The sequence below is a fragment of the Tauraco erythrolophus genome, unplaced genomic scaffold (assembly GCF_009769465.1).
Source record: "Tauraco erythrolophus isolate bTauEry1 unplaced genomic scaffold, bTauEry1.pri scaffold_52_arrow_ctg1, whole genome shotgun sequence".
Classification (NCBI taxonomy): domain Eukaryota; kingdom Metazoa; phylum Chordata; class Aves; order Musophagiformes; family Musophagidae; genus Tauraco; species Tauraco erythrolophus.
Genome location: NW_028238620.1, coordinates 424,532 through 452,057, shown reverse-complemented (window position 1 = coordinate 452,057; position 27,526 = coordinate 424,532). Strand labels below are relative to the sequence as shown.

The following is a 27,526-nucleotide window of genomic DNA, read 5'->3' as shown; positions in this document are numbered from 1 at the left end:
ATGTCCCAGTGGAGACCAGTGACGAGTGGTGCTCCTCAGGGGTCAGTACTGGGGCCGGTGCTGTTGGACATCTCTGTCGGCGACACGGACAGTGGGATCAGCGCACCCTCAACACGCTGGCTGTGACACCAACTGCATGGTGTGGTGGGCACGCTGGAGGGCAGGGATGGCATCCAGAGGGACCTGGTTGCTGACCCAGCCTGTCCTTGTGCTTGGGATGGCCCCGACACACGGGCAGGACCTTGCACTTGGCCTGGTTGATCTCCACGAGGTTCTCACAGACCCACCTATCCAGCCTGTCCCGGTCCCTCCGGCTCGCACTGAAGAGCCAGCACGAGCTCACACCACAGATACCAGCTCGAGGGAGGGCCAGGTCTGGTGGGCAGATCCTCCTACTGCCTCCGTGGCCAAGAAGACTCCGCCGTGGCAGCTCCCAACTCACAGCAGGTCCCAGTTTCTCACCCGTCACGCCACCAGCGGCTCCGACACGAGACGAGCCCTTCGATGCAGCCAAGGATACCAACCGCCGATCCTCATTCCTTACAAAAATCCACCCCGATGCCCCCGGCAGGTTTCACCCTCACGACCAATCCAGGCAAAACCTCGGCTTGCCTCTCCATAACGGGCTCCGAACAAATCCAGCGGATCTGTCCGCTGTGGCCAACGAACAGGAGCCAAAGGATTTCAGAGTTTGCAACTAAGAGACCGGAATTCGAGACATCAGCCTGGAGAGGAGAAGGCTCCGGGGAGACCTCCCAGCACCTCCCAGTGCCTGCAAGGCGGGGGCTCCAGAGGCAGCAGGCAAAGCACGAACGGAAACGGGGATCCGACCTCGCGGAGACGTCCGACAACACCGACAGGTGATCCCTGCGCGGGGCAGCAGTGGGGCCAAAACAAGAGATGTGTGGCACCGCAACGGAAATGGCATCCAGGATAATCCCCCTGGCCCCCGCTGCTCCTGCTGTCACTTTTCCAGGCTGTGCGACCGGCACAAAGCACGCGGAGCGTCGGGTCCAGCTGAACCTGGGTGGCACCGATCGATCCCGGCTTGACCCAGGCAGCACCGATCCTGGCTTGACCCGGGCGGCACTGATCCCGGCTCGACCCGGGTCCAACCGATCCCAGCTCGATCCAAGCAGCACCGATCGATCCTGGCTCGACCCGGGCGGCACTGAGCCCAGCTCAACCCGGGCGGCACTGATCGATCCCGGCTTGACCTGGGTCCAACCAATTGATCCCAGCTCGACCTGGGTGGCACGGATCGATCGCAGCTTGACCCCGGTCCAACCGATCCCAGCTCAACCTGGGTGGCACTGATCCCGGGTCAAGCCGGGTGACACCGATCCCGGCTCAACCCGGGTGGCACCGATCGATCCCAGCTTGACCTGGGTCCAACCAATTGATCCCAGCTCGACCCAGGTGGCACGGATTGATCCCAGCTCGACCCGGGTGGCATCGATCCTGGCTTGACTCAGGTCCAACCAATCCCAGCTCGACCCAGGTGACACTGATCCCGGGTCAAGCCAGGTCGCACCTATCCCGGCTCGACCTGGCTGGCACCGATCGATCCCAGCTTGACCTGGGTCCAACCAATTGATCCCAGCTTGACCCAGGATAGGTGTGATCCGGCTCAACCCAGCTCCAACCGATCCCAGATCGACCCGGGTCCAACCGATCCCAGCTCGACCCGGGTGGCACCGATCCTGGCACCCGCAGACACTTTCTCACAGCCCTGCCGCGTCGCGCACGCTCGGATTCCAGACAAAAGACTGCAGGAATGGCGTGGGGCGGGCACCGCACCAGCCCCATGGCTCGGACAGACGGATGCACAACGCGCTGGCAGCCACTCTTGGCTCCCAGTCGCCATGTGGCACAGCGGAGCAGAGAGCCAACGCCGAGGAAAACCGGCCAAAGTGCCGGCGTGGAGCGATCCCGGGGCTGGATTGTGGGTCCGTGAAGCACGACGCCAGGGTGGGAACGAGCGGCTGCGGATGGAGACGGCCTGGCAGCGCTCCGGAATTCCTGAGCAGGTCACTGGAGCTTAGGAATTGGAGGAATTTTCTACTGAGTTTCTGCTCCGGACCTCGACAAAGCTTCTGCCCATCATCCCGATAAATAAATCAACGCCCCGACTCGGGCAGCCGGGATAATAACGAGGTGTTCTCCGTTAACGAGCCTGGGGGAAGAGCCGGGGCGACGGAGGCTGCCTGGGATCCTTACTGGGATCCGCACATCCGTATCTCAGGACCAACCTGGGCACCAGTTTCCCCACCAATCCTTGTGCCTGCGCCTTCCGAAACACCAGGGAGGCTGCACCTTTCCAAGAATTTTTGCTAAATCCACTACCTACGGGAGAAAAGCACCACCAGCACCGACTCCGGAGGCGAAAGCCGGCACGGGAGCCTTGTTCCCGTTCAAAACCCCGCGGCGTTCCCGCTCTCCCCGCGGCGCCCTGTCCCGAGCACACCCACGGCTGTCTCCGTGCCCATCCCTGGCCGCCGGGCACTGGGAACACGGGTGCCCAGCCCGGGGGATCCCTCCCTGGCACCTCCGTGGGCTCCCTGGCGCCGTGCCGGCCATGCCACACGGCTCATGTCCCTGCGGAAAACCAGCTTCCACACGGACAATCCGGATGCTTTTCCCCCCTGTTTACCGGGGCCTTCCTCACGCCCCTTCCTCCTCCTCCTCAGGCACGGGTGGTGCTGGGGGCCGGGAAAAACGCCGCGTTTGGCTCCACATGGAACGGTGGCCCCCACATCCCGCCCGCTCGGGGCCCTTACGTGCGTCCGGGGGGGCGAGCGGCCGCCGGGGCCTTCCTCCTCCTCCTCTTCCTCCTCCTCCTCCTCTGTCGAGGCGCTGTCGCTACCCGAGTCCTCCAGCCCCGAGTAGACGCTCTCCGCGCTGTCCGTCAGCTCCTCGCTGTCCTCGGCGGGATTCGGCTGCAACGGACCGGCCGGGGGGGGGGTCAGGGCAGCGGCGCGGGCCCCGATCACGGGGGGGGCCCCACCGGGCCCGGTCCTTCCCCCCCAGCCCCTCCAGGGCCCCACCGGGCCCGGTCCTTCCCCCCCCGCCCCGCCAGGGCCCCACCGGGCCCGGTCCTTCCCCCCCCCGCCCCGCCACGGCCCCACCGGGCCCGGTCCTTCCCCCCCCCGCCCCGCCACGGCCCCACCGGGCCCGGTCCTTTCCCCCCCCCGCCCCGCCAGGGCCCCACCGGGCCCGGCCCGGGCCCCGCCGCCCCCTCCCCTCCCTCCCCCCACGCGTGTAACCATGGCAACCGCCCCCCGACCTGCTCCATGGCTCCGTCCTCGCGGCTCCGCGTGCGCCGCCGCCGCCGCGCACCACGTGCGCTCGGGTCAGAGGTCACGGCCCCGCCCCCCGCGGCCCCGGGCGCCGCCGTTCCGCCGCCCTCAGCCCCTCCCCCCCCCCCCCCCCCGGCAGCACCCACGCGCCCTCCCGGGGGAGGGGCGGCGCGAGCGGCGGGCGCGCGCTCCCGGCGGAGGGGGGGTCAAAGGGGAGAGTTGACCCGGCGCGGAGGGCGCATGCGCGGAGAGCGCTCGCCGAGCCGGCGGGACGCGCATGCGCACAGGCGAGCCGCTCGGGGCAGCCGGCGCGGCGGCAGAAATGCGCATGCGCAGAGAGGGGTGGTGTTGTTCCCCCCCCCCACGCAGGGCGGGGCGGGGGGAGCTGGTTGAGTTTGCGCATGCGCATCGCCCCCCCGGGCCCGGCGGCGGGGAAGGGGGCGGAGCCGCGCATGCGCGCGGCGGCGGGGCTCGTCTCGGAGGCGTCCCAAGATGGCGGCGGCCATGCTGGGCCGCGGGGGTGACGGCGCGCAGGCGGCGGTTCGGCCCCGCCGGCGGCACTGAGCCCCGAGCCGCCCGCCCGCCCCGGCCCGGCGGCGCCTCCCCGCCCCCGCGGCCTCGCAGCCGGGCCCTCAGGGCGCAGCCGCCGCCATGGAGGGGCCCGGCGCGGCGGCGGCGGCGGGGGGGGGGCGGCGGCGGCGGCGGCGCCGGTCCCGGCGGCAGCAACGTGCCCGCGTTCCTCACCAAGCTCTGGACGCTGGTGGAGGATCCCGACACCGACGCGCTCATCTGCTGGAGCCCGGTGAGTCCCGGTCCGCGGCGGCGGACCGAGCGGCTTTTCCCGGCCCGCGGCCCGGTGTGGCACGGCCAGGTCTCCCTCCTCCGCGGTACGGGCGGCTGTCCCGCCTGGGCGCTCGTCGGCCCCGCGGGGAAGCCGAGGTGTCCCGGGAGAACCGAGGTGTCCCGGGAGAACCGAGCTTCCGCGGGAAAACCGAGCTGTCCCGGGAAAACCGAGCTCCCGCGGGAGAACCGAGGTGTCCCGGGAGAACCGAGGTGTCCCGTGTTCCCGCGGGAGAATCGAGCTGTCCCGGGAAAACCGAGCTATCCCGGGAGAACCGAGCCGTCCCGTGTTCCTGCGGGAGAACCGAGCTATCCCTGGAAAACCGAGCTGTCCCGGGCTCCTGCGGGGAAAACAACGAGGTGTCCCGGGCTCCCGTGGGAAAACGGAGCTGTCCGGGGCTCCCGCGGGATAAAAAAGCGGCGTCCCGGCGCTCCGCTGACCGTCCCCGTGGCGGGGGATGCTCCGCAGCCTCCCGGTGCCGCGTTGCCAGCGCCGTTTCGGAGGCACCGGCCCGAGCGGTGGCTGCAGCAGCCGTGGGATTCCCGTTTTTCCAACTTTTCCAGCTGCCTAGGGAAGCGAAAGTTCTGCCTGGAAGGTTGGAGTACCCAGAGCCAAACGCTGTTTTCCAGAGGCGGTTCCGTGTTTAGCTGGAATCTCTGAATTCTGGGAATCGAAGAATTCTGGGATTTTGAATGGAAGGGAAGAGGTTTTCCTGCCGTTTGGCTCCCGACCTGGAGCTGTGGCTGCCCCATCCCTGGCAGTGTTCCAGGCCAGGTTGGATGGGGCTTTGGGCAACCTGGTGTAGTGGAGGGTGTCCCTGCCCATGGCAGGGGGGTTGGGACTGGGTGGTCTGTGAGGTCCCTTCCCACCCAACCCATTCCAGGATTCCACGATCTTCTGTTGGCTGCTGTCATGCACATACCTCTGTCTTGGCTCCGCAGGAGCTCTTGGGGTAACACCAAACCTTCCCCACCTGCTTCCCTTGTCCTGCTCTTGGGGAACCGAGCTCGGGAAAAGCTCCGAGAAGGGCTGGAGCGGGGAGGGCAGGGGCAGGAAGCTGTGCCCGCTTCGGGGGCAGAGTCCCGGCTGCGTCTTTGGCTCGTTTTTATGACTCCTGGCCCTGTCTGCCGGTGATCCGACACTCTCCTCTTCCCTCCTGGCAGCCCCAAGTCTCACCGGGATCCAGAGGGAGCTAAACTGGCAGAAAATGGGGTTTGCTTTTTCTTCCGTGGACTGACACATCGTAGGGCTGGCAGAGGTGGGTCCGGGCCGCTCCCGGGTGCCAGCAGGGTGCCGGGCTGGCATGACGGCACCCGGGACTGCGGCTTACGGGGAAGGGCTGGGAGATGGCTGCCTTCGCCTTGCCGTGGCCGCGTCCTGGCCGTAGTTCTGGCCCCTCCTGAGCAAAATCACCGCACCGGAGAACCGGAGCTCATAAGTCGGTGCCAGCCGCAGCGTGCCAACCTTGCAGGTGCAGGAGGGTCCGGGCAAGCCGTGGAGACGTGTCCGGGTTGTCCTGTCCACCTCGCTGATCCTTGGCCCCTCTGCTGAGCCCATCCCGGCTGCCGGAGCGAAGCAGCCGAGCCGGTTCGGAGGGGTCCTGGGGGCTGACGGTAGCGAAAGGTGGATGAGGGGACGGAGCGGGACATCCCTTCTCCTGCAGTTGGTGCCCGGTTTTTGGCTGTCTCCGCATGTCGTGGCGTCGTGTCTTCAGAGCATCCCTTGGTAGCGGGAAAGGATCCCGGCTCGGGGACACCGGCGGCGGACGCTTTGCTGGTGTCTTGCTCGTCTTGGAGGGAGCGTCGGGTTCGGAGCCACCAGCTCCTTCCTCTTCATTCGGGAACGGGGATGGAAGAGGTGGGGAGGGAGGGGGTGGGAGAGCACGAAGAAGCTCCTGGGACGGACCGTTGGAAGGAAGCGGTGAAATTTGGTCCCTCCCAGACAAGTCACTCTTGTCCAAGCCTCAAACCTGAACTGGGAACGTGCCGAGCCCGGGCGTCAGTCCTCGTGTCGGCGGTCTGGGCGGAACCCCGTGCTGCCGGCGGACCCGTGTCGGCTGCGCTCCGGGATTCCCGCGCAGGAAGGGCCACGGGATGCTCCAGCAGGGCCTCTGTCACAGTCCAGACCAGTATGAGCAACGAGTGACCCTGAGGCTCGCCCTGGTTTGGACCCAGAGGGGTGGCTGGGCTGTTGGAGAGAGTGACTCAGGCTTGGGAAGCCCGCGGCGGGAGCGGATCCGCAGCGGGACGTGAGCCAGGGCCGCTTCCTGTGCCGCGGCGTTGCAGTCCGGCGGCTCCGGCGGCGCGCTCGGACGGTGGATGGGAGCAGAGTGCAGGGAACAACCCCGCGGGCAGCTCGCCTGCCAGGCTGGAGCCCGGCTCTCCGGAGGTCAGCGCCGAGCTCCTCTCCCACGCCTGGAAAATTGCTCTTTGCTGGAAGTGGTTGTCACCGGTGGGGTCCTTCCGGAACGGGATTCCTGATGGCTTCGCTCTCGGTGCGCGGAGACGCCGCTTCCCTCCCTGCTGCTCTCAAAACCGGCGCTGCCTCAAGGCAGGGCACGTGCCCCGAGAAAGGATTGTATGGAAAATCCAGACGGGCAGCTGGAGATTAAGTGTTCCAGGCCAGCTTGGATGGGGCTTGGAGAACTTTGGGATCCCACTTGGAGAACTACGGGAGGCTTGGAGAACTACGGGATCCCACTCATCCAGGCTTTATCTTTTTCCCGGCTTTGTTCTGCTGGGCTAAGGAAACGTAAACTTTCAGACCATGGTTTCATATTGCTCAACGACCACCCAAGCTCCATCCCTGGCAGTGTTCTGGGCCAGGTTCTCATCTCACACGTTCCTCATCTCACAGAATCATGGAATGGGTTGGGTTGGAAGGGACCTCACAGACCACCCAGTTCCAACCCCCCTGCCATGGGCAGGGACACCCTCCACTACACCAGGGTGCCCAAAGCCCCATCCAGCCTGGCCTGGCACACTGCCAGGGATGGGGCAGCCACAGCTTCTCTGGGCAACCTGTGCCAGTGCCTCAGCACCCTCAGAGGGAAGAATTTCTTCCTCAGATCCCATCGAAATCTCCCCTCTTCCAGTGTGAAGCCATCACCCCGTGTCCTGTCACTCCACATCCTCGCAAAAATCAAAAAAAGAAACTCAGCCGTGGACCATCAAGTCCAAACCGTCAACTTGGAATAAACCCGTAGCTCGCAGAGGTGCTTCCATTGGGTCACTCTTGGGAACTGGTGGGAACTGGAGTTCTGCAGGCCCGCATCAGCCTGGCTGATGGATTGCTGTGGCCGGGCAGCGACTCCTTGGTGTCTCCTCGGGCTCCGTCCTCCTCCGGTGCTCTGCCAGCGCCGTGTGCTGGTGGTACGTGGGATGATCCGAGCAGGAGGATGGATCCAGGAGCAGGACTCCGTCCGAGAAGCGAATCCGAGCAGTAAAACACGTTCGGAGCTCCCGTGTCGCTTTGCCAGGGTGAAAATCCCTCTTTGGCTGTTTCGCAGGTGCTTGTGTTGCCGGTAGAATTCCCGCTCCGCGTGCCAGAAAGGTGATGGAAACCACACCCGATGAGTCGGCACCATGGAGCGGAGAGCTCCAGGGCTGGGATGCGATCCTGACCGCTGGGCGAGACAGTTATCCCAGCCAAAACAACTCCTCCTTCCCGGCGGGCGCCCTGCTCGGGGCTGCCAACGCGTTTTCCAAACGAGTGCCGCGGGGTCGGTGGGGCAGGAGCGCTTCCTCCTGTTCCTGCTTTTCAAATCGGCACCTGGAAAATGTTTATCCCTCACAGTGGAAAATGGAAATTCCTTGGTCAGCGTGGCTCGTGCCCTACCAGCACGCGTTGCTTTCCGCTGCTCCGAGAGGAGCGGGGCGCCGGATCGGCTCCCTTGGTTTGCGGATGCGGATGTTATAGCGGTCTTCCAGTAGCTCTAGGGGGCCTACAGGAAAGATGGGGAGAGGCTGTTCAGGAGGGCCAGTTGTGATAGGACAAGGGGTAATGGGTTTAAAATAGAGGGAGGTAGATTCAGGTTGGATATTAGGAAAAAATTTTTTACCATGAGAGTGGTAGAACACTGGACCAGGTTGGCCAGAGAGGTGGTGGATGCTCCATCCCTGGAGACGTTCAAGGCCCGGTTGGACGAGGCCCTGAGCAACCTGATCTAGTTGGAGATACCCCTGTTCCTTGCAGGGGGGTTGGACTAGATGACCTTTGAAGGTCCCTTCCAGCCCTGACCATTCTATGATTCTATGTTTGCAGTCAGACTGCCCTGGTTGTCGGAACTGGCTCGGAACGTCGTTGCTGTAAATGGGAAAATAAGATAAACTGGGAGAAGTGGAGGGATCACAGTTGTGCAAGTCGAGGTTTGATCTTTGTGGCTCCCGGGTTGGTTTCCGAGTCCTGGGAGTTGTGCTCCGCTGGTTCTCCGCGGCCGGAGCTGGATCCCGGCGCTGCCGGATGGTTGGTCCCCGTAACCGACAGGGACATGTTCTTCCTCTGGGCCGAGCGCAGGGAGATGGATTTAGCCCCTCGGGTGGGAAAGCTCCGGTGGGCGGGCACCCTGGCTCGGGGGCACCGTGGCACCGTGCCGAACTCCGGCTGCATCGGGAGCAGAGCAATGGTTGAGGTCCCTCGGAGCGGCGTTCCCGGGAGCTGGGGCTGGGCAGGGGGTGAGAGCTTCCCACGGAGCTCCGGAGCCACCTTCTTCCCTGGGGCTCCGAGGGACGGAGCCGTCACGGATGTCACCCGCAGCGCCGCGGAATTTGGGGGTGTGAAACACCGGGGCGGGCCGGCTGCCATCCGGAATGGCGGTGGATAACGTCTCATTTTGGGTTTTTTGTTTCTTTTTTTGGTTTTTTGACAGAGCGGAAACAGCTTCCATGTGTTTGACCAAGGCCAGTTTGCCAAGGAGGTGCTTCCCAAGTACTTCAAGCATAACAACATGGCCAGCTTCGTCCGGCAGCTCAACATGTGTGAGTATCTCCTGGGCAGCTCGGAGCGCCAAGAGGGAAGTTCCTCCGGAAACCAGGTGCCCCTCTTCTGCCCGAGGGCACGTTTCCTGGCGTTGGGAGAATTTGCTGGCGTTGCAATCGCTCGGGTTTTGGGGATAAAGTGGGATTTTTAAGCTGAAGGGAATGAGAACTTCGGAAACGGAGAACTTCTGCTAAGTGTAAGGAACTTCAGACTCTCAGACTTCTTTTCTTGTGGTATTCCCTGCTTCTTAGCGCGGGATTCGGAATGCTTTCCTTGTGTTCACCCAACATTAATGGTTCCAACGGCGCTCTGCGCCATCCCATGTCGGGAAGGAGGACCTGCTCCAGAACGCTGCTGCTGAGCCAGGCCCACCACACGTGCATAAGTTCAGCGTCGCGTGGAGCAGTGACAAAACCTCCTCCTCTGACCAGCAGTTGTTTCCAACCGAAAGTCCATGGAATCGTAGGAGAACAAGGCTCTCCATCCAAACTTCCTTCTCTGACCAGCAGTTGTTTCCAACAGAAAGTCCATGGAATCGTAGCAGAACAGGGATCTCCATCCAAACCTCCTCCTCTAACCAGTGGTTGTTTCCAGCAGAAAGTCCATGGAATCGTAGGAGAACAGTAATCTCCATCCAAACCTCCTCCTCTGACCAGCAGCTGTTTCCAACCAAAAGTCCATGGAATCGTAGGAGAACAGTAATCTCCATCCAAACCTCCTCCTCTGACCAGCAGCTGTTTCCAACCAAAAGTTCATGGAATCGTAGGAGAACAGGGCTCTCCATCCAAACCTCCTCCTCTGACCAGCAGTAGTTTCCAACAGAAAATCCATGGAATTGTAGGAGAACGGGGCTCGCCATCCTTCAGTCCAGTCCTCCGCTTCAGGACAGCATCCTCTTCCTCTGTTGTCCCTGGTGATGGTGCAGCTAACCTGTTTTTCCCAAGCCTCCGTAATCAACATTCCGTAGGTTCATCAAGGAAGTGCTGTCAGGGGCAGGCTGGTGCTGCTGAAGGTCTTTTTCCCCCTTCTTCTTTTTTCCTTTTTTTTTTTCTTTTCAGGCTACACAGCCTGGTTTTTTACTTCTCAGGTTGTTTTCCAGCCCTTGATCATTCCCATCCCCCTCTGAGCGGGCGTTGTTCCAGCGCTCTGCTGAAGCGCCGTGGCCAGCGCCGGGTGCATCCCTGGAGAGAGTGAGGAGAGGGGCTCCGTGTCCGGAGGGCGGTGACACTGAACTTGGAGTTCGGCTCGTGATCCACTACAGCGTTTGAATCGCAGGATCATGGAATGGTTTGGGTGGGAAGGGGCCTCAGAGAGCACCCAGTTCCAACCCCCTGCCATGGGCAGGGACACCCTCCACTACACCAGGGTGCCCAAAGCCCCATCCAGCCTGGCCTGGAACACTGCCAGGGATGGGGCAGCCACAGCTTCTCTGGGCAACCTGTGCCAGTGCCTCAGCACCCTCAGAGGGAAGAATTTCTCCCTCAGATCCCATCAAAATCTCCCCTCTTCCAGTTTAAAGCCATCACCCCTTGTCCTGTCACTCCACACCCACATCCAAAGCCCCTCTCCAGCTTTCCTGGAGCCCCTTTAGGCACTGGGAGGTGCTGGAAGGGCTCCCCGGAGCCTTCTCTTCTCCAGGCTGAACAGCCCCAACTCTCCCAGCCTGTCTCCAGAGCAGAGGTGCTCCAGCCCTCGGAGCATCTCCGTGGCCTCCTCTGGCCCCGCTCCAGCAGCTCCGTGTCCTTCTGCTGTTGGGGACCCCGGAGCTGAAGGCAGCACTGCAGGGGGGTCTCACAGAGCAGAGCAGAGGGGCAGGATCCCCCCCCCTGACCTGCTGCCCACGCTGCTCTGGGTGCAGCCCAGGACACGGGTGGCTTTCTGGGCTGCCAGCGCACAGTGCCAGCTCATGGTGAGCTTCTCATCACCCAACACCCCCACGTCCTTCTCCTCAGGGCTGCTCTCCATCCATCCCCACCCAGCCTGTCCTTGTGCTTGGGATTGCCCCGACCCACGTGCAGGACCTTGCACTTGGCCTTGTTGAACTCCATGAGGTTCTCACAGACCCACCTCTCCAGCCTGTCGAGGTCCCTCTGGATGGCATCCCTGCCCTCCAGCGTGCCCACCACACCACGCAGTTGGTGTCACAGCAAACATGCCGAGGGTGCACTGATCCCACTGTCTGTGTCACCGACAGAGATGTCCAACAGCACCGGCCCCAGTACTGACCCCTGAGGAGCACCACTCGTCACTGGTCTCCACTGGGACATGGAGCCATTGACCACAACTCCTTGAGTGTGACCATCCAGCCAGTTCCTCATCCACCTTCCAGGAGAAGAAGGATGTCATCGTGCTGTTTACACCTCCAGAATATGACTTCTCGGTGCCTTTCACCTTGGTGGCTGTTCCTTTTGCTGGAGGACAGGTCGGAGGACAGGTGGGAAGGCTCAGAGCTCCTGCCTGCAGGCGGAGGGGTGGGAGGTCACCCTGCAGAAGGACAGGCTCCTTCAGCAGCTCTGCTTACCCCCTCCAAGCCACTTTTCCAGCCACACTTCTCCTGTCTGTCCCGTCACCGCATTCGACTGGCGCTGGGAGGGAGGAGGGTGGTGTTTCCCTCCGAAGCCCACGTCTGCAGATGCCTTCGGCACGTGCATGTCCTGGAACGCCTTGGCATGGGATCAACCTGAGCGTTGGGTGTTACCATTCCGGTGTCAGCTCCAGCTTTTAGTGGCAGGGATGGAAGAGCCGGAGCAGAATGAGGTGGTGGCACAAAAGCACATCCAAGTGGTAAGGTGTTCTTTTGGAAAGGGATCAAGAAGAAGTGATGAACCTCCAAGACTAAGCTAAGACAGGGATGAAACTTCTTTCTAACTCCACCTGTGCCAAGAGGTTCAGTATTTCTGGAAAAAACATGTTCTGATCAGACAAGGAACGGAGATGTTTTTTGAAGACCTCAAGAGTTGAGTTCTCCATAAGAAAATTCCTGCCCTTGGCCACTCTTTTGGATCTTTGCTACGTGTTCCATGACGCTGCGGCGACAGCGGGATGTAGGAATGTTGAGTATTTACATCTTGTGCTGGAAAACGAGTGAACGTGACTTCCACCTTCAGGTGTTTGCAGCTGCTTTTCCAAGCTCAATCCGTGGTTTAACCTTGATCCTGTTCTCCCCACTCTGGGTCACGGAGGCTTTGATTGACCTCAATTTTGAAAGGAATTTCTTGGTTCATGATTGGTGGCGGCGTGAGGACTGGTTTTGGTTTAGAGTTGGGTGGTTTGGTGGGTGGATGTCCCATTGTGAAGGAAAATGCAGTTTGTCCCTACGCTGCTCGTCCTGTCTGAGGAGGAGGGATTGCTGAGGGACACATGGTAAAGGAAAAAACACCCAAAACAAAACAAGGGGTTTTTGGGACTTTGTCCTTCACAGTAGAGCTGTGCAGTTGTTGGTTTTTCTCAAATCGCTTCGTTTTTAATAGAATTGTGTGTTTCTGTGTTACCTGAAGCTCGTTATCCCGGTGATTCGTTATCCCGGCCGGGTGAATAGTCCAGCAGGGTGACTTTCGGGCTGCGGATCCCGGTGCAGAACCCGAGTAGGAATTAGGAGGTTCTCCAGAACTGGTGTTTTCACAGCACCTGCTGAGGTTTGGTCACCTTTCTGGGCACGGGCACAGGCAAAAAAATATGTAATCTGCTGCGAGCTCAGATGGAAACGTTCTCCGGAGACACCTTGGTTCCTCTTCTGGTACGAGAAGAAGTTGGGAGCCGTGGCTTTGAACTGGAAGAGGGGAGATTTCGATGGGATCTGAGGGAGAAATTCTTCCCTCTGAGGGTGGTGAGGCACTGGCACAGGGTGCCCAGAGAAGCTGTGGCTGCCCCATCCCTGGCAGTGTGCCAGGCCAGGCTGGATGGGGCTTTGGGCACCCTGGTGTAGTGGAGGGTGTCCCTGCCCATGGCAGGGCGGTTGGAACTGGGTGCTCTGTGAGGTCCCTTCCCACCCAAACCATTCCAGGATTCCATGATTCTGTGAGTTGGTGTTCCAGGTTGGGCACGCGGATGGAGGACTGTCCAAAGCTTTTGCTGTTCTGATCGAGTATCTCCGCGCCGCTCATTCCCCATCCTCTGCTCATCCAGCAATACTTTCCTTCCTCCTTCCTTCCCCCCTTCCTGCTTAATCCTCCCGGGACCCTTCGGCTGCGCGAGGAAATCGAGAGGAACTACCTGACCGCGTAAACGCTTCGAGATTGATGCGCGCTTGCGCGTCGCTGCTCCTTCCTGCCGGCTCGCGGGAGCGTTCCGGGATTATCCCGGCGGCGTTGCTTCGCGGCAGCCTGCTCTCCTTCCTCCCGGCTCTGCCGGCGCGCCTCGGCCGCGGGTTCCCGGCGATGGGATGAAGGATGCCTTCCCTGCGCCTCCCCCGCGGAGGGTCCGTCGGGGATTCGCGTTCCTGCTCCAGATGTGGGCTGCAGGGAGCGTTCCCGGGCTTTTGGGAAGGATGACGTTGTCGTTGCCTTTCAGCACCGGCCCTTGGAGGGGCTGCGGGGCACGTTCTGCGCGCCGTGACCGGGGCCTTCCGTTTGTCCGCATCGCCGGAATAACCGCCAGCTGGCTCGTAGCCCTACAACAAGGTGTCATTTCTCCCAGTCACTTTCTGCTGGAAGTGCAGGAAGCTGTTTGGGGTTTTTTTTTTAACCACTGCGTTCCGAGCCACTCCGGTAACGCTCATGATGGATCCCGGTGTTTTTCCAGCAGAAAACTAAATGGATTTCACTGTTAAAAAAAAAAGGACTGGGGGCTTTAGAATGAAGGTGAGGAGATGGAGTACTGCGTCCAGTTCTGGAGCGCCCAACATAAGAAGGACATGGACCAGTTGGAGAGGGTCCAGAGGAGGCCACGAAGATGATGCGAGGGCTGGAGCACCTTTCCTATGAGGACAGGCTGAAAGAGTTGGGGCTGTTCAGCCTGGAGAAGAGGAGGCTCCGGGGTGACCTTATAGTGGTCTTCCAGTACCTCAAGGGGGCCTACAGGAAAGATGGGGAGAGGCTGTTCAGGAGGGCCTGTTGTGATAGGACAAGGGGTAATGGGTTTAAAATAGAGGGAGGTAGATTCAGGTTGGATATTAGGAAAAAATTTTTTACCATGAGGGTTGTAGAACACTGGACCAGGTTGCCCAGAGAGGTGGTGGATGCTCCATCCCTGGAGACGTTCAAGGCCAGGTTGGACGAGGCCCTGAGCAACCTGATCTAGTTGGAGATATCCCTGTTCCTTGCAGGGGGTTGGACTAGGTGACCTTTGAAGGTCCCTTCCAGCCCGAACCATTCTATGATTCTATGATTCTATAAGGTGAGGAGATGGATCACTGGAATGTCTGCTTCAGGGCTACTAGCCCTGTTGCCGAGGTTGCCGGCGCTGTCCTAGCAGGGCTGTACAGCTCCTTTGGGAAGAAGCTTTCTGGAAAGGCTCTGAAGCCGGTGGGAAGTCACCTATTTACCTTCAGTGCCTTGAGGTGCCCTTTGCTGTAAGAACATTGCTCTTTCTTGCCAGGTGAAGGATCCGGGTGCCTGGAACGTGGCAATCCATCACAGATGTGCCAGCTCCGGTAGTCTGCCTGATGGACCCGTACAGCACGGTGGCACGTGCCGCTGTGGGAAGGCACGGAGAAGGCTCAGGAGTTCAGTTAAATGTCATCATAACTCATCTCCCGTTGGGTGCTGATGGACACTCGCATGGTTCCGTCTCCGGAGCGTTCCCGTTGGTGTGCGCAGCAACCGGCGGTGGTGCTTCAGCGGCAGCGTGGGTGTTGCTGGGCGCGTGGCTGGTTGCCCTCAGGAACCATTTTATTCCCCGAATTCATAAAACTTAAGCTCCCTGAGATTTCCTGGAGTGTGTGGTAGGGATTCGAGTCTCTTCCTGGAGATATCCTAGAGAAAAGTTTTGGTGAAGCGTGTCTGTCCTCGTCTTGTTCTGCATTGAAAGGGCAAGGCGAGACGCCGTCTGCTCGTGTAACAGGACATCCCCTCTGAATGAGGGGCTTTGGTCAGGAAATGGAATCATAGAGTCATGGAATCCTGGAATGGTTTGGGTGGGAAGGGACCTCACAGACCACCCAGTTCCAACCCCCCTGCCATGGGCAGGGACACCCTCCACTACACCAGGTTGCCCAAAGCCCCATCCAGCCTGGCCTGGAACACTGCCAGGGATGGGGCAGCCACAGCTTCTCTGGGCAACCTGTGCCAGTGCCTCACCACCCTCAGAGGGAAGAATTTCTTCCTTAGATCCCATCGGAATGGTGAGGTTAATTTGAGACTCTTGGTTTAGTTCCAGTAGTTTCATCCTTCCTTCTTGCCGGCTCGCGCCGTCAGCCACACATTGGCACAAGTTGGTCCTGCAAGAGCAGCAGAAGGTGGTTTCAGACCGATGCCAGGATGCAGAGGTGGATCCTGCTCTTCTCCGCAGTCTGCGTCGCGCTGTTGCCGAGGGCAGGTGGCTGAACGGCCCGGCTCCGCTCTCCCGGGGAGAAACTGAGGCAGGGGAAGGATGTGGTGGCCCTCGCTGTTCAGGCCGTGTAGGGAGGGTCAGCACAAGCTTCTGTCTGAACTTCTCTCGACCGTTAAGCTTCTCTCCAACTGTCTACCCTTTGATTTTCAGATGGCTTTCGAAAGGTCGTCCACATCGAGCAGGGAGGATTGGTGAAACCAGACAAAGATGATACCGAATTCCAGCATCCGTACTTCATCCGGGGTCAGGAGCGTCTCCTGGAGAACATCAAGAGGAAAGTAACCAGCGTAAGTTTGTGCAGCAGGTCCTGCTCTCAATAAACTGTTTAAAAGCGCGGGATCAACCTGGAAAGCACCAGCGTGTCCCAAGGGTGGGACACTGGTGTCGGTGGTGGTTGTTCTGTGCCAGCAGCTCTTCTGGCTGTCCCACCCTCTCGCTCAGGTACGAGCTGCGGTGCCATCCTGCTAGTCAGCTGGCTTCAGGTTCTTGGTACCAGTCCCTTTCGTTCCTGGGTCTTTTTCTGGAATGTTTTCAGCATTAGGTTCATTTGTAGAATCATGGAACGGGTTGGGATGGAGGGGCCATTAAAGATCACCCAGTTCCAACCCCCCTGCCATGGGCAGGGACACCCTCCACTACACCAGGTTGCCCAAAGCCCCATCCAGCCTGGCCTGGAACACTGCCAGGGATGGGGCAGCCACAGCTTCTCTGGGCAAATGTTGGTTTCCCATCTTCAGTCCAAATGTGCTCCCTGGTCTTTGCAGCTGCGTGGTGGGAGGTTTAGGGTTGTCAGAGGGGAGGACATCCCGGCCCAACGCCTGTCTGAAGGTTTGCATGGGCAGATGGCTCTCGTGCAGCCCTCGCTTTCACCTGGGCACCCCGTTCCCATCCAAAAAGTTGGGTTTTTAGGCTGTGACACACTTTGATGTCTTCAAACAGCGACACGCTGGCAGAAGACGTGCCCTGTGGGCGGGTGGGCTCCGTCCCTCGGCACACCGCGCTCGGCGTGAACGCGGCGGTTGGTCCGAGAGGGGAAGGTGTCAACTTTGGAGCTTAAAGAACCGTTTGGATGGAAGGAAAACATCACTGACGTCTTCCTTTCTGTCTCCAGGTATCCAGTATAAAGAACGAGGATATCAAGGTCCGCCAAGACAACGTAACCAAGTTGCTGACGGACATCCAGGTGATGAAGGGCAAGCAGGAGAGCATGGACTCCAAGCTGATAGCCATGAAGCAGTACGTACGTGGGGAGGGGGTGGCAGAAGACGTGGGACTTGGCCCTTTCTTTCCTGCCCACGCTGTTTTCCTGACCTCAGCTGAGAAGAGGCTGGCTGCCGCGTGCTCGCTCTCTCTTCCGGCTGCCTCCGGAGCGTCGCCTGGCCTTCCCGGGGCTTTGCGCTTGGGGCAGGGAGGGGGTGGTGGAGGGACCTTCTGAACACCAGTAAAACCCATTGAAGACGTGGGATCACAGCAACCCGTGACCCCAAACACGGTGTAAACCTTCGGAGCGCCGCTCTGCTTCGAGGTGTCGGTTGGAAAGGCTGGGAAAACTTCGGGAGCTTCCTCCCCTGCCACGGGAGGGACAGTTGGAAATTTCGGTCAATGCACGGCGCTGGGATTTTTTTTTTCCTCTCACCAAGCACAACTCTTCCGTCTTGTCCCGCGTCCGAGTCGTTTGGGATAACGTCTGCTGTCCGTCTGTCCTCACACTGAATTCCTCCTCCAGCCTCTTGGCTTCTCGCTTGCACCCAGTTAAATTCCCGCTGGATTCCGCTCACCCAGTACTTGCCGGTGGGTTGGGAGGCAAAACGGGCGATCCCGAGTCCCGCCGGCAAACACCGCCTTGCCCCTGGAGACGGTCAGTCCCCCTGGGGTGACTTTTCCCGTGGTGGTGGCATAGAAGGAGTTCGTTAACACCACCCGATCGGGATCTCGGAGCGCTGCGCTGGGAGCTGGCGGGGTCCGTGTGGAACCTGCTGGTTGCCGGACTCGCGCTGGGATTCTGGGAGTTGCCTTTGAGCTTAGGGACCTGTTGAGGCCGGTGGATACGGGATGGGGGATGTCGGATGCCCTCAGGCACCTTTATCAATAATCTTCATTTAAAACTTTTGGATTGGTTTCATCCCTCGTTTCCGTGTCCACAAAGTGGAATCACGCGTCAGTGAAGTTTATTTTATGCCCATCTGCTGTTGTTTCCGAAGAGGTTGGTTGGGAATCTCGCGGAAAACGGAGCCGCTCTCCCTTCGTGCCGGATGGAGCAGGGTGGGAGGTTTCCAGGGGACAGTTTCACGGTGGAAAAGTGTTCCCTCTGCGCTGCATTCCAAAGCCTCCCTGGTGGTGGGTTTCTCTGCAAAATCTGGTGCTTGCAGATCGCTTCCCGAGCACCTCCGGTGCTCCTGGGACGGGAGAGGACCTGCCTCGTCTCCAAGGTCATTCCAGATGATTCTCTTCATCTCCTGCTTGCCCCAGGTGCGAGCGCCCAGCCTTGCTTGTCCTTGAGAGTTGTAGAACACTGGACCAGGTTGCCCAGAGAGGTGGTGGATGCTCCATCCCTGGAGACGTTCAAGGCCAGGTTGGACGAGGCCCTGAGCAACCTGATCTAGTTGGAGATATCCCTGTTCCTTGCAGGGGGGTTGGACTAGGTGACCTTTGAAGGTCCCTTCCAGCCCTGACCATTCTATGATTCTATGATTCCCTAAAAACCAAACCAAACCGAGATCCGTGTGAGTCCTCCGGCCGCTGTACCAGTTACATCAGCTGACTGGTCAGTAACATGCCCGCCGTTGTCTCCACGACGGGATAAACCTGTGTGTCCCTGGGTTGGAAGCCGTTTTTTCTCACTTTTCCTGGAAAAGTCATCAGCTGCCTAAAACCGTTAGTGTGGCAGCTCCGGTCCCCGCCGTTGCCACGACAGGTTTGTGTGGGAGCGACACCAAGAGCCGTCTTCAATCCCAGCTCCTGGTCTTGTGGTCCCACCACATGGCTCTTGTCTAAATTTCCATGGCTTTTCCAGTCCTGTGGCACGTTTTGAGATGAAGTGTCCGGGCTCGTGCTCCTGTATTGAGGATGAGAGCGTTGTCGGTCTCTGGGCTGCCTTCTGGCGGCTCCGTTGGCTCTTGCCAAAGCAAACATTGGCATTATTAACCACAAATGGTCTGGGAGCCAGGAGGTGGAGTGCCCACGGCAGCGCTTGGAGCTCTGTCATCACAGAGAACCAACGGCCTCTCAAAGCAGCAACGTTTCCCACCTCCTTCCAGGAAGAGAGTTGTCGACCCGTTACGGAACGACGTGGTCGGCACTTTTTTGAGGGCTGATCAGGTAAATGGGCTCCTGTGAGACAATCGAAATCAAACGGTTTGTGTGAACTGGGAGGGTTGTGCAGCCACCTACGAGCAGGTCTTCGTCTTGAGACTGATAGAATCATGGAATGATTTGGGTGGGAAGGGACCTCAGAGACCACCCAGCTCCAACCCCCCTGCCATGGGCAGGGACACCCTCCACTACACCAGGTTGCCCAAAGCCCCATCCAGCCTGGCCTGGAACACTGCCAGGGATGGGGCAGCCACAGCTTCTCTGGGCAACCTGTGCCAGTGCCTCAGCACCCTCAGAGGGAAGAATTTCTTCCTCAGATCCCATTGAAATCTCCCCTCTTCCAGTTCAAAGCCATCGCCCCGTGTCCTGTCACTCCACGCCCGTGTCCAAAGCCCCTCTCCAGCTTTCCTGGAGGCTCTAACACGAGCTGACTGTAAATGGGACTTTGTTCTCCGTGTTGAACTTGGATCTGAGTAGACTTGCTCCGATGAAGAGGAAACCTGCGCTTTAGCCGCAGCGTGAGAATCGATCCCGTGAAATTCTGCGGGATTCAGAGCCAGCGGAAACGGGGTCGTCCCCATTAGACAGGTGGGCAGGTAGGAGCTGGCAGCGGGTCCGTGGGCACAGCTGTTCTCCATCTGCTCCGTCGTGCCCTTCCAGCAAAGAGCTCTGGTGCCTGACCAGGGCTGGGCGCAGAAGTGCTCCGTCCGGCCAGGGGTCTGCACGGTCACGGTGGGAAACCACGACGGGTTTCCATGACCTGAAACAGTGACAGTCGTCTCCGAAGGGACCAGGGTGCCAGGAGCACAAAGCTCGTTCCTAGTGCCCACCACAATCCCTTCCAAAGTGGTTTTTTTTTCCATTTAAAGGTGTTTTTTGAATCGAGGGAAGAGGGTCCACAGGTGTAACTCGTATTAAGTTGCTCTGTTGGCATAAAAAAAGGTTTATGGTCACGGCTTGTCTTCCGTCGGAGCGGGATCTTCGGAGCGGATTGCAAACACATACGGGTCGAGGCAAGCGGAGGGAAAGCCCTTCTGGGGGGTGTTTCACTGGTTTGAACTGGATATTCGGGTAACGCTCATCGTAAATGTCCTTTTATTGCCCCGTCGTGAGCAGAACTCCTCAAATCTTCTTGGATTGAGGAAAAAAAAAAAGTCCCCCTGGAAGGAGGAGGAGAACTGCGGCGCCGCCGTCGCGGAGTAACGCGCGCCGGGATAACGGGCCGTCGGTCTCGGGCGCTGCCAGCCCGTGCTGGAAAGGAGATAAAGTGAATTTTGGGTGGGAAAATGTTTATTCTTCCTCGTCAGCAGCTCCTTGGGTAGCGCTCCCGAGGTTCTGCTCCCGAGGACGGCGCTTCGCCGGAGCCCGCGGGGATCCCACCTGGCTCGCGTGGGTTAATCCGCGCTTCTCCGCTCTGAGTTTGACGTATTTGGGGGTTTTTGTGGTAGTTTTAGGGTGGGTTTTTCGCTTCTGCTAGAAAACAGAAGTCCCTTGTCTTCTTCCAGATATTTTATGGGTTTCTGGAGGTTTCTGTTTGAGAAAAAACCAACATGCAAGTGAGCCATGGGGAGAAAGATGCACGAAAAGAGCAAATCTCCTTCTGGGGAACGTAGAGCCCGAGGCTGCCGTGCCTCTTCCTAAGGAAACGCGGAGTCGCCTTTTGTCCTGGCACCGGTGCCACGGCAGAGCTTCCGTCGGAACGCGGAGTCGCCTTTTGTCCTGGCACCGGTGCCGCGGCAGAGCTTCCGTCGGAACGCGGAGTCGCCTTTTGTCCTGGCACCGGTGCCGCGCAGAGCTTCCGTCGGAAACGGAGTCGCCTTTTGTCCTGGCACCGGTGCCACGGCAGAGCTTCCGTCGGAACACGGAGTCGCCTTTTGTCCTGGCACCGGTGCCACGGCAGAGCTTCCGTCGGAACACGGAGTCGCCTTTTGTCCTGGCACCGGTGCCATGGCAGAGCTTCCGTCGGAACACGGAGTCGCCTTTTGTCCTGGCACCGGTGCCACGGCAGAGCTTCCGTCGGAACGCGGAGTCGCCTTTTGTCCTGGCACCGGTGCCGCGGCAGAGCTTCTGTCGGCTCCGGTGAGCTCAGGGGGCACCGGGACTCATAGATTCACAGATTTCTAGGTTGGAAAAGACCTTAGAGATCATCCAGTCCAACCGTCCCTAATCCCCATTAGGGTGTCAAGGTGGGACGCGTGTCACCGCACTGGGTCACGCTCCTCTGTTGCTCCCAGCTGCTTTGCCGGACGGTTAACCGGCCGAAAACGACTTCTCGTGCTGTTCTGGTGGGTTTTTCTCTGTTTGTCAAGAAATGGGATTTATTGGAGCGTATGGAGACACCCCCTTCGGACATTCCGGTAGATTAAGTCGCGGTGAGGCCTCGCCTCTTGGTTTTGGTTCCATGCTCTACTTCCAACAGCTGCTTCCAACGCCTCCCTTTCGCTTTCCCAGTCTCCAAATCGCGATATCTCGTGCCAGACTGGTGTAGAAGTGACCCTCTGGAAACGTCGCCGTGCCGCCCGGCAGTCCCGCAGCCCGACATCGCACGGGCACCCCGGGGATCGCCGCGGCTGAAAGACACTTGGTTTTGCCAAAAGCCAAGACCAAAAGTGACCAGCTGGCACTGCGAGCCGTGTCCGAGCTGGGGCACCGACGCCTGTGCCGTCGGCTGCGCGTTGGCGTGCGACTCCCCAGTTCAACACGATCGCTGCCCAGTTGAAGCATCGGCTGCTGAACATCTTCTCTGGCTTCTGTGTGCTGATATTTGGCAAGTGCTTTGGGCAGAATCACCTCTCACTTGTGGCAGCTTCTTACCAGCTGCGAGGCTTTGCTGAGACAGTTGTGACCAGTTTGGCCATAGTAAGTTGTCTCCACATTAAACCATTCCTCACCATGAGCGTGGTGGGGCACTGGAGCAGGTTGCCCAAAGGAGTTGTGGCTGCCCCATCCCTGGAAGTGCTCAAGACCAGGTTGGATGAGGCTTTGGGCAACCTGGTGTAGTGGAGGGTGTCCCTGCCCGTGGCAGGGGGTTGGAACTGGGTGGTCTGTGAGGTCCTTCCCACCCAACCCCTTCCATGGCTCTATAAAGGGCTCTACGTAACCGAAACGCTTCCCTCACCAACAGCCCAGATGCTGTTCTCGCGTGAGAAGTTTTGGGTTCAAAGCCTTACTGTTGGGATCTTTTCTATTTCTGGTTGCTTTTAGCTTTTATTAGTTTAAAATTGCAACGTCCTCGTGGGAGAAAGGCCAGGAAGCCCCGCTCCGGCGGTGGGGAACGGGTCAGCCTGAGCTCCGGCCCCTCCGCGAGCGGCCGTCACCTTCCAGGGGTGTCTCGGGGCGCGGAGCGTCGGTGCTTCCACCCGGCTCCCAGCAGGTTACTGACCCGGAATTCCGGCAGTCGCTTTTGGCGTCCGTTCTGCTTTCCCAGCTCCGGAAGCTGCGACTCGCCGAAGCCAAATGTTTTCCTCTGGGCTTCTCAGCTTGGAGCCGTGCGGATTTTAAACTGGCAGTGCCAATTGAAGCGGCTCTGGTGGTGCCACGCGAGGTGTCGGGCACTGGGTGGCATTTCAGAGAATATAACCTTCTTTCCTGGATCCAGATCTACACCAGTGACTTCCTGTAATTCCACATCTCTTGGGACCAGCCCGCAGCTCTGTGAGGGAAGTGGTATAGAGTCATGGAATGATGGAATGGGTTGGGATGGAAGGGACCTCACAGACCACCCAGTTCCAACCCCCCTGCCATGGGCAGGGACACCCTCCACTACACCAGGGTGCCCAAAGCCCCATCCAGCCTGGCCTGGAACACTGCCAGGGATGGGGCAGCCACAGCTTCTCTGGGCAACCTGTGCCAGTGCCTCAGCACCCTCAGAGGGAAGAATTTCTCCCTCAGATCCCATCGGAATCTCCCGTCTCCCAGTTTAAAGCCATCACCCCGTGTCCTGTCACTCCACACCCTTGTAAAATGTCCCTCTCCAAATAGCTTAACCTTGGGGGTGGCATTGCTTAGCCTGGGGGCTGGCACATCTTAACCTTGGGGGTGCCACAGCTTAACCTTGGGGGTGCCAAAGCTTAACCTTGGGGGTGGCATTGCTTAGCCTTGGGGATGGCATCGCTTTAACCTTGGGGGTGGCATCGCTTAACCTTGGGGGTGGTCTGGCTTAGCCTTGGGGGTGGCATCGCTTAGCCTTGGGGGCGGCATAGCTTAACCTTGGGGGTGGCATCGCTTAACCTTCGGGGTGGCATCGCTTAGCCTTGGGGGTGGCATCGCTTAGCCTTGGGGGTGGCATCGCTTAGCCTTGGGGGTGGCACAGCTTAACCTTGGGGGTGGCATCACTTAGCCTTGGGGGTGGCATAGCTTAACCTTGGGGGTGGTCTGGCTTAGCCTTGGGGGTGGCATTGCTTAACCTTGGGGGTGGCACAGCTTAACCTTAGGGGTGGCATCGCTTAGCCTTGGGGGTGGCATAGCTTAGCCTTGGGGGTGGCACAGCTTAACCTTGGGGGTGGCATTGCTTAGCCTTGGGGGTGGTAGGACGCGGGTACCCCTTGAACCAGCTCAGGACGACAACGCTGGGCTTTGCTTTGCCTGCACGGGCCTGCGGCAGGGGCGGAACGGTAGAGCACGGATTTCTGCGTGCCCGTGCCGTTGCCCTGGCACAGCCTTGCCATAACTCCGAGCGGTACAGTCACCAACAGACGCGCCTGCACGCTGGCTGCGTGGGAGGGTGGAGAAACCCAACCGGTGCTCTTGGTAGAGACGAATATTTATCCCGACGAATATTTGGGAATATTTAGAATCATAGAATCATAGAATGGTCAGGGCTGGAAGGGACCTTCAAAGGCCATCTAGTCCAACCCCCCTGCAAGGAACAGGGATATCTCCAACTAGATCAGGTTGCTCAGGGCCTCGTCCAACCTGGCCTTGAACGTCTCCAGGGATGGAGCATCCACCACCTCTCTGGGCAACCTGGTCCAGTGTTCTACAACTCTCATGGTAAAAAATTTTTTCCTAATATCCAACCTGAATCTACCTCCCTCTATTTTAAACCCATTACCCCTTGTCCTATCACAACTGGCCCTCCTGAACAGCCTCTCCCCATCTTTCTGGTAGGCCCCCTTGAGGTACTGGAAGACCGCTAGAAGGTCACCCCGGAGCCTCCTCTTCTCCAGGCTGAACAGCCCCAACTCTTTCAGCCTGTCCTCATAGGAAAGGTGCTCCAGCCCTCGCATCATCTTCGTGGCCTCCTCTGGACCCTCTCCAACTGGTCCATGTCCTTCTTATGTTGGGGACTCCAGAACTGGACGCAGTCCCGACCAGTTCTGTTGTTGGGAGGAAGGAGGGCTCTGCCCGCCTCTCCCGCCGTGACCGCGCTCGCTGCTCCCGTGCCGGCAGCTTTCCCGGTGCTGCTGCCGGTGTGCGGAGCGCGGGGCGGGACGGTGGGACGGGGCCCCCGGCTGTCGCTTCCCGGTGATTCATCGGCTCTGCTCGAGCCCAGCAGGAGCCCGAGCGTATCCCAAAGTTTAATTTTCACCAGATTGTTGAAAGCAGCGAGCTGGCCGCGGCGGCCGCACCTGTTTTTATCGGCTCTCTCCACGGCTCCTGCGGGGACCGCGCGACGCCGTGCCGTGGGATGCCGAGAGCGCTTCCCCGGACCAGGCTCCGTTTACGGGGCCCTGGTTCCTAACAGAGCTCCAAAGTTAGAATTTCTCTTGACGAAAATAAATCTGACCAGACGCGACGACTTGGCCTTTCGCAGCGTAATTCCTCCTCGCCGGAATTAGTTTACCGTCTGCAAACTCCCAGTAAATCATCCCAAATAATTTTGACCCCTGGAGCTGCTTTATGGCTTCGGGGTTCCAGCAGCAGCACATACGTTATCGCTTGACGCCGACCCGAGGGGATGGAGCTTGCTTGGAACATTTGTTGGAAAGATTGAATCCGTCCCCGCGAGGCGAGAGGAGAGCTGGGACGTCACGAAGCCACCGAGGTGATATCCCAGTGGAGTCACTGGGAAAAGTGCTGGGAAAAGCCCGTCACCAGCAGCCCCCCAGCTCCGGGGAGGAGGGTGCTCTGGTTAAACGCTGCTTAAACCCACTGGGAAGGAAGAAACGTGGCTTTTACTCCAAGACTTGGAATTAGGCAGAATTTGCAACCCAGCTTCTCGCTTCGCCTTTTCCCGGGAGCTCCGGGGCAGCGCGGTTTTGTTCCGAGGGGCTGGAAAAACTGAGATCCCAGCGCATCCAGCGCGGACGTGAAAGGTGTGAGGTGATCGCCCCTGAAACCGCCGGCCGGCAGTTTTGGGGTTTCCACCACACTCGGTGGGTCCAAGCAGCTGCGCGGCGCTGGGGAGCGGGATGGGACGGGATCCCCTGCGCCGGAGCGGGAACGTCGGTGCGGCGCTGAGCTCGTGCCGTGCGGGGTGCTGCGCCCTGCGTGTCCCAACGGCGCTTTGGCTGGTGGGGTTTCAGGCACAGGAGCTGCCCCACATCTCTGACTGGTGCCCAGTACTGACCCAGGGGGCTCCAGAGACCCATCGGCTTCGTCCCGGCGAGCCGAGCCGGTGGGGGTGGCAATGGGAGGGAACGTTTCACTTCTCATGTTGGGGATTTAACAAAGTCTTTGCCAGGAAAGGGCAGCGCGAGTGAACGTGCGGGGGTTCGTTATCATGGAATCATGGAATGGTTTGGGTGGGAAGGGACCTCACAGACCACCCAGTTCCAACCCCCCTGCCATGGGCAGGGACACCCTCCACTACACCAGGTTGCCCAAAGCCCCATCCAGCCTGGCCTGGCACACTGCCAGGGATGGGGCAGCCACAGCTTCTCTGGGCAACCTGTGCCAGTGCCTCACCACCCTCAGAGGGAAGAATTTCCTCCTCAGATCCCATCAAAATCTCCCCTCTTCCAGTTCAAAGCCATCGCCCCGTGTCCTGTCACTCCACACCCGTGTCCAAAGCCCCTCTCCAGCTTTCCTGGAGCCCCTTCAGGCACTGGGAGGTGCTGGAAGGTCTCCCCGGAGCCTTCTCTTCTCCAGGCTGAACAGCCCCAACTCTCCCAGCCTGTCTCCAGAGCAGAGGTGCTCCAGCCCTCGGAGCATCTCCGTGGCCTCCTCTGGCCCCACTCCAGCAGCTCTGTGTCCTTCTGCTGTTGGGGACCCCAGAGCTGAAGGCAGCACTGCAGGGGGGTCTCACAGAGCAGAGCAGAGGGGCAGAATCCCCTCCCTGACCTGCTGCCCACGCTGCTCTGGGTGCAGCCCAGGACACGGGTGGCTTTCTGGGCTGCCAGCGCACGGTGCTGGCTTGTGTTGAGCTGCTCATCACCCAGCACTCCCAAGTCCTTCTCCTCAGGGCTGCTCTCCATCCATCCCCACCCAGCCTGTCCTTGTGCTTGGGATTGCCCCGACCCACGTGCAGGACCTTGCACTTGGCCTTGTTGAACTCCATGAGGTTCTCACAGACCCACCTCTCCAGCCTGCCCAGGTCCCTCTGGATGCCATCCCTGCCCTCCAGCGTGCCCACCACACCACGCAGTTGGTGTCACAGCAAACATGCCGAGGGTGCGCTGATCCCACTGTCCGTGTCGCCGACAGAGATGTCCAACAGCACCGGCCCCAGCACTGACCCCTAATGACCCCTAATTCTGGGCACGGAACCTGCTTGGAGGGACGTTCTGTGGCAAGAGGAGCTGAGCTGGAGGAATGAAGTGTTCCAGGCCAGGCTGGATGGGGCTTTGGGCAACCTGGTGCAGTGGAGGGTGTCCCTGCCCATGGCAGGGGGGTTGGAACTGGGTGGTCTGTGAGGTCCCTTCCAACCCAACCCATTCCATGATTCCATGATTCTAGGAACAGCGCTGGAGATGCGGAGCTCAGGAGAAACGGGAGGCTGAGACACGGTACCTGGAGACGTGCTGAGCTGAGGCCGGGACCGTGCCCGCGCCGCAGCCCGGCTGTCTCCCTGCCACCTAAAATCCGGGACACCGCAGGCTGGCACCGGCGGCGTTGGTCACCGCGGTGCCGAAGCGCACGGCTGCGGTTCCGGTTGTTCAGGGCAAATTCCACGGGGAGTAGGTACCGTACCGTAAATCCAAGGATTTTTCTGCAAATGTGATTTTCTTGCTTCCAAGAAGCGTTTCCCTTCCTTAGGCACCCCGCTCCTGCCCAGCGCTCGGGCGAGCAGGAGCGGAGCCGCCAACGAGGATCGGTCCGTGGTAACGGGGCGGAGGTGGCAGCAAAGGATCATCCTGCCCAAATCCTTACGGAACTCCGGGAAAACATTCCCGGCAGGCAGCTTCCTGCATCTCTGCTGCTTCGGTCTCCGCGCGAAGCCTTCCTGCTGCCGCTCTGCGCAGCTTGGCTGCTTCCTCAGCTTCTCGTGGGCATCCAAAGGACGGGATGCTCAGCTGCCAGCGGGCACACGTGGCACTGCCGCCGCCGTCTGCAGCCGGGGCGGCCAAACCTCTTCACCAAAAGAGTCTTCTGGAGGCAGTAGTGATCCACGTTGTCGCGGCAGCCCGGCCGCCTGCCGGAGCCGGCGCTGGATGAAGGAGCACGGTGTCCTCGGGGCCCCGGCCCCGCGCAGCTGGTGCCCGCCCGCAGAGGAAGAGCCGCTTTT

The 27,526-nt window shown here is 59.9% G+C and overlaps 2 protein-coding genes across 2 annotated transcripts in view; one reads left to right on the top strand and one right to left on the bottom strand.

Annotated features, from left to right (window-relative positions):
- Positions 1-3,700: 3,700 nt before the first annotated feature.
- Positions 3,701-17,041, top strand: HSF1 (heat shock transcription factor 1). Its single transcript, XM_086630829.1, has 5 exons — positions 3,701-3,819; positions 3,924-4,101; positions 9,008-9,116; positions 15,757-15,893; positions 16,718-17,041. The coding sequence occupies exons 1-5, from the start codon at positions 3,701-3,703 to the stop codon at positions 17,039-17,041; spliced, it is 867 nt and encodes a 288-aa protein (XP_086486955.1).
- A 1,841-nt stretch (positions 17,042-18,882) lies between these two features.
- The window catches only part of MROH1 (maestro heat like repeat family member 1), a 51,092-nt gene continuing 42,448 nt past the window's right edge, over positions 18,883-27,526 (bottom strand). The window contains exon 35 of the mRNA XM_086630828.1: positions 18,883-18,936. Coding sequence (XP_086486954.1) covers positions 18,883-18,936 — 54 coding nt within the window. The remainder of the gene's footprint in view (positions 18,937-27,526) is intronic.